The 11,670-nt window shown below is 44.4% G+C and overlaps 1 protein-coding gene across 1 annotated transcript in view; it reads right to left on the minus strand.

Moving 5' to 3' along the window:
- Positions 1-697: 697 nt before the first annotated feature.
- Positions 698-11,670, minus strand: part of LOC104517223 (fibulin-2-like) — a gene marked incomplete at its 5' end in the record, with an annotated part of 21,158 nt that continues 10,185 nt past the window's right edge. Inside the window, 6 exons of the mRNA XM_010161815.1 lie at positions 698-1,375; positions 2,400-2,523; positions 6,580-6,708; positions 7,477-7,593; positions 8,191-8,316; positions 8,837-8,965. Of these exons, the coding sequence (XP_010160117.1) occupies positions 1,018-1,375; positions 2,400-2,523; positions 6,580-6,708; positions 7,477-7,593; positions 8,191-8,316; positions 8,837-8,965 (983 nt within the window). The remainder of the gene's footprint in view (positions 1,376-2,399; positions 2,524-6,579; positions 6,709-7,476; positions 7,594-8,190; positions 8,317-8,836; positions 8,966-11,670) is intronic.

Below are 11,670 nucleotides of genomic sequence, written 5' to 3' on the forward strand. Positions count from 1 at the left end.
TATTTTTCTAAATGGCATAATACAAACCGCCAATTTAACTAGCATTTTCCTCTCTCTGCGTCATTTCGGAATGCAACTGGAGTAATTTTCCCAAAGAAGAGAAGCAACACCCCTTTTTGTTTATTTAAAATTGCAAGTGATTCCTCAGTGGCACACCCAAGCTTTAAAATAAGGAGCACTAACCGAGTAGTTCATTTCTTCTGTGTTTCCTCTTGGACACGCCTTCAAGCATCCTAATGCATCAAACCTGCGCTTACTGTTACCTAAACACAAAGAGTCTGTATAGAGCGGAATCCCAGCATCTGTAAAGACAACTACTAAAAATGGCAGTGTGAGCTTCTACCCTCAGCCGTGACGCTCTCTTAAGGCCTTGGTCTTGCAAACATTTAGCATGTGAGCAGACCAGCTAAAGCAAGACTCATTCATAGGGTTTTTCACTGGTGGAATTTTGTTTTATTTATATATATTTTTAGGCAACATATTATGAAAGTTGGAAGGAGGAAAATAAAGGGGTAATATGAGGTGAGCTAACCGCCAGTGTACACGGACGGCCTTTGACACAGCATCTCAACGCCGGGAAACCTCAGTGAAGTCAGTGGTTGGGCCAAACCATAAGTTTGTGTAATAAAGATAAATTGCTCAAGGTTTTTTCCCTTTGTGGCAAAACCCAATACTGCCAAGTGAACACCTTTCCCTTCTAGTGCAATACCCTGCGGATGTGACTAAACCTAACAGTAATTTCTGCTGTTGAAAAGGTTCCAGCGTTTAACACAACGAACGTACTGCCCTTCTAACCCTTCCTTCGTTCATTGTCAAATGACGATGTAAAGAATTGCATAAGAAAACAAAAATAAAGATAAAAATTAACTTAATTTACACAACCAATAAAAAAGTTTAGAGCAATGATAGAAAAATAATACAAAGGCTAGATACATTAAATGGCAGTTCAACAGTATTAAGCTTTGGTAGAACAGCTAAAGAGCATAGCACCCATAAAATCCAATGTCAATACATGCTTCAATATGCATGAGCTGTGATGAAAATGTAAATTTTGGCAAGAAAAGTAGTGTATGTTCCCTGACGCCACAGTTTCATTTCAACATCTAGCAAAAAGTCTTTAGGCTCTTTCACTTGCCGCTGAAGATAGACAATACCCGTGTACGAGTTCAGCCTTCGAGTGCTGAAGTAGTTTTCTTCATTTCCCTTGTTGATGGTAAGGATGATGTTGTCTCCAGCATAGGCAGGCGACGGTCCAATACGGAAAATATGAGCTGGGACCACAATATTGGTTTGGAAGTTCAGCTGATAGTAGGTAATGCGCACCGGGGTATTTTGGCAGTCCAGATAATTAAAGCAACTGATTCGTTCACACCTCCTAAGAGACAAGAAAGGAAGCACATTCAGTGTCCATTAGCAGCGAAAATTGTACGTCCTGCAGAGTATTACAAACGTGTGAGACAAACAGGAGTCCCAAACTTCAGCTGTGTAATCACCAGCTGCTTGTCCTGTTTTTACAGTGCCCATAAAGCATTTATCGCAATACAACTGTCAGAGTACAACAGTGTAAGGAAAAGATCATGGATGCGGGGAGCTGTGTTGGGAAGCTCCACGACGAGGAAAGAGCCAGTGTCACGCTGCAAGCAGCACAGAGCCTGGAAGAGGCGCCTGTGATCCATCACAGACAGTACAAGCCTGGGACAGTGCTCTAAGAAAATAGGAAGAAAAACACTTAAAAAGGTATCTAAAATCATGGGAATGGGAAACAAGCTCCTTGACTTGCAAAGCTGATCAATTCTATAAGGCACGAAAAGCATGTTTTAAGCCATAAGCAACTGAATATGGCTTCCCAAAGTGCTGGCACCCACTGAGGCAGGAAATGGGTGGGGAGATTTTGGGGGTCCAGAGCCTCAGATGCTGAGGAGCTGGGAGCGGTGGGGGTGTGCCATTCCCAGACCCCTGTAGCCCAGCAAGCTCACTGTCCTGCTCCCCTTCAATGTTTCAGCACTCTGAGGAATTGCAATCTGAATATTAAGCAGTGAGCCCCAAAACCACTGCAGAAGCGGTGCACTGAGCACCCTGGCAGCTACTCCAATGACACAAGCAGCATAGAAGATCTTTGGGTTTTTTAACTTAATTCTAAACAGAGTCTTTCTAGAGCTGCGGCAAGTAGAGCTGGAAGCTCCGATGACTGCTGTTGTAGCAGCAGCTGGAGGGCAAAAGAGGGCTCTAGGGCTTGGAAGAAGGAAGAGGCAAAGCCAGACGGAAAGTCTCTGTGCTCCAGGTACCCCAGTGCTGCCTTAGGGCTCTGCGTACTTACAGCTGCCCACAGACTATCGCACCCTGCAGCACCCACGGCCGCCGGACGGGGCTGCGGGCTGTGTGGCGATGGCGATACTTACATGTCGGATACTTTCCTGTAGTTGGAAGGGCACTCGAAGGACAGGCAGCGGAAGCTGCCCTGGATGTTATAACAAGTCTCTGCAGCTGAACAGTTATGGGTTCCTATTGCACATTCATCGATATCTAACATGAAGAAAAACAAGGGAGAAGACATGTTAAGTTCAAAAGTAAGAAGAAATCACAATTTATGGGCTGCAACGTGCTGATGAGACTCCGTGTGCATGAGAAACAAGAGGAGCCTGTGGGTTTGACTCTGCAAGCTGAGGGTGCTTCTCTTCACCGCTCCCTTGCTGTGTGTTACCTCTTGAGTACCTGTGCCTGCAGACCAGCACTGCGAGAACCCGGAGGAAGTGCCTGGGCGGTGAGAGGCACATTCAGGTGAGGTGTGTCAGGTTCACCTCTGTGCACAGACACTCCCTGGCAGTTGGACTGACAGGGAAATTCACGCCGATTCCAGTTCGGCTAAATTCATGTCTTCTGTGGAAAGAAATTCCCCTCCTTGACGTTATCAGTTAATCAGAGATGACAGTACCACTCAGCAATAAAGAAGGGAGCCCACTCTTCCCTACAAGCAGCTCCTGGTCCTTTTCATGCTGTCTGATGGTCCTTCCCCTGCCTGGTAGACTGTGGCCAGCGGCAGCCACCCAGCATGGCCAGGGCTGGCCTTCTACCACAGGGGGAGTTTGTTTCTTTCTGACCTTTGCAAACATTTGCACACTCCTGTGAATCGAGCTATTCTCATTCTAAGCACATCTGATACAGGTTTTAACTTCTACTGGAAAATAAACATGAGAAGGAACAAGCAGTTGTCAAAACCCAAGATCCTCCAGTCTGGCCACTCTCCACTGCAATGAAACAAAACATTCAAGGTTCAAAACAAACATGAACCTCTAGACAGAATCGCCTGTGTTGTCATATTCTTCCTTGCTCCTGAGGTGTCAGAGATGTGTTGTAAGTAGTAGAATAAACTAGGCTAAAAGGAAACAGGATAAAATAACCAGATAGCGGGAGTCTAAGGAGGTGGAACTCTGTGTCAGACCAGCCAACCTGCTCATCCCCGCAGCCACTGTGTAAGCTTTCCACAGCTGTTCTGACTGAAGATAGTTTTAGTTTCCTGAAAGTGATGGGCCAATTTTTACAGCTTCACAGGTCACTGACACTCCCTGAACCAGTTTCATGCTTAGAGCTAGCCTGTGCCATGTGTGATGTCCCTAAACAAGCTGTTCAGCATGTGAGCACGGTGCGTGTGTGATAAGCTCAGTAGCCAGGGAAGCATCTAACTGGTTTCAGAGAGCAGCAGAGCACGTGCATGGACTTGTGCGTGGTGCAGACCCTGCATACAAGGGACAGTCCTTGAGGAAAGGTGGCAACTGCTGTAAACCCCTCGTGCACTGCATGATGTGTGTGTGACTGCAATGGCTCCTTCTTCATGGACAAGGCTGTAAAACGTCCGCATGTCCCAAGTGGACACGCCTTCCCCCAATACCTCGTCTGCAGAGGCCTTCCCCGCCCCGGAGCGAACACACAGAATGGATGGAGGGACGCTCGATGTCTGCCTACACATCACCCATTCACAGCCTGCTGTGACAGAAGTTAGCCCTTGGGAATGAACAAGTGCCATCAGAACATAACCAATCCATGCTAAAAGCCAACAGGACCTTCTCACTGACATTTTGAGAAATGAGAAAGCTGGGCTATGCCAGGAGAAGAATTTATCTACGCGTGAAAGTTTGTCTGGATTAAAGGAGGGGGCAAATACAAAGCAAAGTATCCACTTGTACAGCTGCATGATCCAGGAGATGTAAGCTTCACCAGCCTGACTGTTATGAAATATGGGAACATAAGAACAACATTTTAGAGTAAGACACACATTCTTGAAAATTTAAGTTAAATATAAGTATCTCCCTGTAATGAGAATTAATGTTGCAAAAGACAGAAAATAGCATTTAAAGCTCAGAGACACTTCATGGCCTAGAGCATAAACGCCGTTACCTAAATACACACGCACAAGCTCAAGCCATGGGCCTTAAAATGCTGAAAACCAGATGCAATAACAAGGATCCAGCTTGAGCAGAAAACATTGGCAAGGATCTCGCAGTCACATTGTGTACTCCCAAATGTCTAGACAACGCACGGAGGCTTTAAAATGAAATAAATGCTAACAGACAAACCACGTGGACTCTGTAGGGCTCTGCAGTTCTGCCAATTGTCACAGAGGAGAGAGACTCATAGAGGAAAACCATAACCTCCCACTCCCTCCATTCCCCTGGGCTGAGAACTGATCTCATACACTGAACCCACTGGTTTAAAAGTCTTGCAAACAAAAGTATTCAATAGGAAGTAGGAGAGAATCAAAGTAAGTTAAATCCCTTGCTGATTCTCAGAGTGCCCCTAGGTGAAAGGAAAATTTCTTCCATATTGCAATCATTGTCATGAAAGCACTCACTTCACCCGTCTGGCTGTGCTGCAAAATCCCATCAGCAGCTTCTCCAAAGATACTCCTATGTCAGGATGCTGTTACATGAGATGCAACTCATCGGTTTGAAAAAGAGGGTACACGAAGTACCCCCAGGAACACTGAAGAACTGGTCAGATGATGAGCGACTGGGGCCAGATCTTTAGCTGGTGGAAACCAACGTAATCTTGAGTTCAGGTCAGCTGCCATCACTTCAGACTGCTTCTCTGGCGTGTTTTCAGAGACACACCAACACATAAGCCTGCCCAAACTTGTAACTACACACTTGCAGAGCTCAAAAAAAAGGGCCTGTGCCCAGGGGATACTCCCAGCGCCTGACTAAATGCACAGAGCTGCGGCGCAGGCGGTAAGTTCTGCAAGCAGACCAACCTCACCCTCTGAGGAAGGAGCACGTACCAGTTGGCACAGGCACTTCGAACAGCTCTGCCACGTGTCAGTGCATAGCCCGCTTGGCTGGGCTACTCTGTACAACAGACAGGGCGAGCATGCAGGAGGATTTCACACCAAACAATGTAAGCGCGGTCCACAGGTCCTGTGGCAAACCTTTTTCCACCACCTCCAGCGCTGGGAGCGTGCTGGGTGTGCACGGGGTGGCTGTGCTGGCCAATTAATGCAGTGACTCCCACTCCGGAAGACGTCCTCTGCTCAAACCTCGCTGCTGGCAGAGGTGGCAACTAACATGCCAGCACTCAAAGTTAACAAGAAAAAAGAAAACAAACAAAACCTGAGGAGGGTTATAGCTGCAGTTTTCTAAAGTCAACTTTTATGTAAGGGTTTGAAGGATATAACTACATTCATACTGAAAAACACCTTTCAAAAAATATTTTAAAATATTTTGTCATCTGGTCTGTTCCTCCGCTCCAAGGTCAGGATCAAGTATGCCCATGCCCCTTCACGGCTTACGCAGTGTAAATTCACTGTCATTACCACTGAGAAGAGAATTTAAGCATAGGGGATACATAACCAAAAGTTATGTGAAGGGTTCCTGAAAGACTAAGAGCAGGAAATGCCTGGTAGTTAGCGTAGCCGACTGCAGGAAGGCATGCAGGGTACGTAACAGCCATCAGCTCTTCAATCACCATTACACAGTCGGTGCATCCTGCGAGGTTTTTACTTCAAACCCAGACAGCAGCACACCAGATGAAAAGCACCAGACACACACAAGACATTTCTGTGATTCTGGAGAAAAGGGGCATGTGGGGAGAGGACACGTCATTTACACGTAACATTTACTAACGCCAACATAAGTAAGCTTAGGTGGCAGGCTTCTGGATGTCCAAGTCCCCATTACAGCTCCTACATTCACTGCAGTTTCTGGGGCAGGAAACTGCAACTCATAATGAAGCCACAGATTTCTGCATCTGGCTCCTCTAAAAAACCAGATCACTCACTCCTGCGCCAAGGTGCACACACAGCTCATGCAAGTAATCCAGTGCCCCAGTCTGAATGATGAAGTGGGTTCCCTTTGGAAGTCATTTAAACAATTAGTTCACATTGACAGCTGAGTTGCCGCAGTACCTTTCTAACACAGGAAAAAGATGACATTGCTGCTACCAATATTTGGCAACTTCGTCAAATACTGGCTTTTTAACAGCAATTAATACAAAACATGGAGATTTGACTGAACCACCATAATGGCTTAGTTCCCTCCAAGGATTAAAGCTTCATGACATAATACTTTCAGTTCCTAAACTCCTCATTACCTCGACAGGTTCTTCCATTTGCAGCCATGGTATATCCCTGCTCAGGACAAGCACACTGGTAACTGCCAGGAACATTCATGCAGCGGAAAGTACAAAGAATGCCTGCACTCTGTGTGCACTCATCGATATCTGGGAAAAAAACCCACAATTACAAACATATGAAAACACAGAATAACAGAAGTCCAAAAAGGGAGGCTGTAGAAGGAAATTCTTATCTGACACATTTATAATATACTGTTAAACAAGAACACAACCATGAAAGTTTAACATTGCTCTAGGACTGCTGATGGTGCTTTCTGAAATGCTGAGCCAGACTGCACCCAAAAATACTGATTTCAAGTAGTAGGGACTCATGGAAAAGAACAAGTCTCGGGCACTTTGACAAACTCTCTCTGGTACCTCTGTAATTCTTCTAGGATTGCTTTGGGGGCTTCCTCGTGCTAGGAAGAAAATGGGTTTCTTCATCATTTATTAAATAGACACTCTCACATGTGACAGTTTCAGTAACTATAAAGCAGGTAAAACCCTTTCCTGCTCCATTCTGATGACTTCACTTCTCATTCCCCCACTATGAGCAGAAGGGCAAGCCTTCGCTCAAGTGTGGCTGAGTGGAGGCTTTAATAGGTGCAATATAGGTAAACATATCTTCCCTCCTAATTTTTTCCATCGTAACCTCTAGCCCCACAAAACAATAACCTCACCGCTTCTATGGTCACACAAGTGTATTCCAGCCCCAGGTAGGAGGCCTGAAAACGAACTGCGTTTTCCAATAGCTGGAGTTACCTTCTGAAGGTTCTGCAGCACAGTGTAACTCAGTCAGAGCTAGGCATCACCTGCAGCACTGGGTGCTGCTGAGAGTTACAGTCCTGACAGTTAAAGTGCCCGCACATATTTAACTCAACCCCACAAAGCAGCCATCTGCCAGCTGGAAACCTTGCCTGCAGTAACACTGATAGGAACCGTAAACATTGGCACACTCCTGGCTGCAGGGACTAGTCTCGCATTCATTCACATCTGTATCCAAAGACAAACCCACAGACAGTGCCACAATAGTTCAGAACACTCTCTTCTATCATTTCTTGCCCCTGAGAACAGCTACCATGTCTTTCTGGTCAGCGTGAATAAGAATGGACTCATTTGTCCCAGGAAGATGCTTCTGCTCCCCAGGCAGGAAGCCAAGGAGCGCGAGGATGTCTGTTGCACCTGACTTCCATGTCTACACACACCAGTGAAAACACATACACATGCAAACACACGCTTCGGGCCTTGCATGTAACCACTGCCTTAAAAAAAATCATGGAGAACTTAAAAAATTTCTATTCAATTCAAAACCAGTTTTTTCAAGTTTCATCACTAACAAGTTTCATCTTCATTAAAATCTGAATGAAAAGTGTCCTACTCTAGCTTTTTTATGTTCCCTTTTTCCCTCATCTGGAGGGAAAGGACAAAGTACATGAGGGATAGAAAGAAAGAGGAGACCTTGTTGGCTCTCATCTGCAAATTTCAGCATATATAAATCATGGGTTTACTGTATTTATATTTCACGTCAACTACCCTCAAGTCCCTTAATTCACACTGCCATGTCTTCTTCCTGTTAAAAGTGTCTGGTACCTTCGCAGTGCTTCCCATCATAAGACAAGCGGAAACCGGAAGAACAAGTGCAGTGGTAGGACCCGGGGGTGTTCTCACATGTGTGCTGACACAGGCGTCCAGGGTAGTTCCAGCACTCATTTATATCTGCCAGCGTAACAAGCAAATATACAGTCAACTCAGAAACAAAACAGTAAACAAGACACAGAAGGATATTTTAGAAATTGCCAGAGATTGATTTGCTGAGCATGAAACGCTGCAACCTCAGGGTTTTTACTGTCTGACTCTGTGCTCTAATCGGTGCGCTGCAGCGATACAATACAAAGTGCCGTATCACAGTCGCTTATGAAGGAAGTTGTGAAATCTTAAGAAAGATGAATTTCTACAGCAGCAGAAGCGCGACCCATAGGAAAGCACTTTGCAGGTCACTTTGATAACCTGCAGCTAAACTAAACCAAGGGCACCTGGTCAGAAATCACAGCACGGACTGGCAGAGCTCTGAATGGCTGGTCGCGTTGGAGGACTGCTGCTTTGGAGGTGATTCCATTATCTTTCGAGGCACTGCACTGCAGAACTAATAACTGCACACTCCAATGGTGCTAAACACTGCCTTGAGGTCCAAGGCTCAATCAATCAGCCGTTTCATCTCATCCTGTGCCTTACATACCAATGCAGCTTCTGCTGAATGCATCATACTGATATCCCATCTTGCAGTCACAGCGATAAGCCCCAGGAAGATTATGACAAATCTGCCCCTCGCCACAACGGTGTACACCAGTTTGACATTCATCCACATCTGCAGAACCAGAGAAAGCAATTAGTTGAAATACAGTTTGCTGAAAACCCGTGTTTACAAAGAGAACAAAAATAATTAATTAAACAACAGGAATAGAAACGGTTAGGGTTGGTAGCTGAAACTGCAGTGGAGCTTCCACAGCATATTCTGCATTCCAGTGTAAACACATCTTGATTCTGATCAAACCATGACATTTAAACATCCTATTCTGCTGTTACGTGAGTCACGGCACGCCATTTAAAGCAAAACAAGAACTAGCCAGAAATTCTGTTCATCCCTTCAATTAAAGCAATTGGTATTTTCATCTTCCGTTGCCCTTTCAATCTTGCTTCTGCTGTCTACCTTTTGCTCTTTCCCAATGTGGATCTTTTTTCTTTTCTCAATCAACTCACGTTTTGACACTCCTCATGGCCTCTCATCCAAAATCCAATACCAACAAGTTAGTTGCTTCTCCACTCACACGCATCACTTCCAATCTCACTTTAAAATCCTCAGATGAAGATGAGTTTTCACTACACGCTCATTTACAAGACCCACAACATGACTAAATAGCTCATCAGTATCTAACAAATCCCCGCTACCATCTGTGACAAGAAGCATCAAAAAGTCTGATTAACCCTCAGAAACTTGTAGTTCTGCAAGTATTCTGAATTCTGCCATTTCCTAAGCCATCAGATCCTGCTTCCTTCCTATTATTCACATCTTAAACTGCAAAATGTAGGGGTTTTTTACAACTCAAATCCCTGTTTATGCAATATTAATTAGGATGGTAGTCTAAGGCTGGGGGGTTCCCATACTGCCCTCTTCGAAGTCCTAAGTTTGAGCACTGTTTCATTCCAAAGGGTTCCTGGGCAGTTCTCTGTCAAAAAAACAGCCTTGGAGAGTGCTCTGGAAAGTAGTCACTTGCTGAGAGAATGACAGGGAGTGAGAGCAAGTTACTTCTCGCAGGAACTTGGATTTGGAAAAGTGCAGATTTTATCAACCCTGATGAGAGACGCTAACAAATACTTTGTTGGATATTTCAGCACAGACTCCCACCTACACAGTCCCTGCTAGCACTAGGGTTAGGGATGGCAGGAAGTGCCCCTCACCAAGCAAGGAATTCCTGACAGGCTCATCAATTTCTGCTGAAACACTGTCTCCTCATTTTCTTTTAAGATCAGAGGCAGCATCAAAACAAGGAAGTTTCTAATACACATAAAAATTTGTAAAATAGCAGTTTTATTTGCAATGAATTCATGTGTGCAACCATTTCATTAGTTTGTCCAAAACTGTATATTCCATTGTATTCAGAATTTAATTAGTTCTAGGCCATTATACCATCAGAAGTGTGCTACATTTCATGACAGTTCCAGTAGTTTCCAGTTAAATGTAAGAGGTAGTTTTCAATAACTCATCTACTAAATCAGAAAATATGAACAATTTAAAGAGAGGCGAATCCTCTAAACAGCAAAGATGATGTACAAGTGTCGCTCCGTTGGAGAAACACGTGCAGATGGTGTATTTACTACTGTGAATAAATCTGAATCAGGAATCTAATTAGCTATTGTAATGCCTTAAAGAAACTCTTTATCACAGAGAAAGGAAATCAGGACCATATGCTTTTCTTTTTGCTTCTCCACGCTCTCTGTCTACTTAAAGGAAGTCATACCAAAAAAATAGCAAAGGATGTAACCTGCAAACAGAGTACACACAGCAAAGACAGAGAAATTACCAATTAACATTAAGTATCTGTTTTCTCACAATCAAACTAGAGAAGCTTCCTTATACCTGCTCCTTAAAAGCACTGTCAGTCATTTAAAGTAGCGACCAAGTACCATCAGTAATTACAATACACTGTGTTATCTCATCATGCTTTAAAGACATAAATGCTGTATGAATAACAGCAATTTCCTCCTCTGTCATACATTTACACACAGTCACTCTCTTTTAGGAACAACGGGTGGAAAAAAGCTGGATTCCTTGTATAAATCATCAGTTGAAATTTAGGAACATAATTTGCCCTAGCCATTAGCAGGGCTTGAAAACAAAGGCCATTAGCACTACCGCCAGGACGTCTGAGCTGCCCAGTATTGATAGCTGACTTGCAAAAAAAATGGCATTCATGGAGATGTTGGCACGGTGGCAACCCGTACAAAAATTTCAGGGTCACCACACTTCAGGTGGTGCAGACATACCTAGCCCAGCTGAGTTTGCTGAAACAGGAGTGATGGACACCAGCTGAATAACGGTGTCTTCACAGCAACTGAGAGAGACAGGACTTTTGAACTTTCCCTTTATACGAGCCAAAACATTTCAGGCTGCTATGTAATAAGACAGCAAATGAGACAGCACTACTCTGCCCTGAATTTATGAAACACAACACCCCCACCCCCCGAGCTGGATTAGGAAGCTTTCTCAGTTTCCTCAGTTACACACATAAACTGTCCCCATCTTCTGCTACTTCCAGATCTTCCTCACCTTCTCACTGGCCAAGCACAGTCTGGATAGTCCTGGAGGCAGAACCATGAAGGAAGAAGCAGCACAACAAAGAGCAAAAAGGAGAATGTGCAAATGTATGTGGAAATGGGATTTTCTAGTTATACCGCTATTTTTTGCTACAAGTTGCTCATCGTGACCAACATGGCTTCCACCCACCTGCAGCATCACAAAGCTATTCTGTTTCTTTTTTCATCGTTCCTTTTATTAAAATGGAACACCAGCAG

The sequence above is a fragment of the Eurypyga helias genome, unplaced genomic scaffold, assembly GCF_000690775.1.
Source record: "Eurypyga helias isolate BGI_N326 unplaced genomic scaffold, ASM69077v1 scaffold41631, whole genome shotgun sequence".
NCBI lineage: Eukaryota > Metazoa > Chordata > Aves > Eurypygiformes > Eurypygidae > Eurypyga > Eurypyga helias.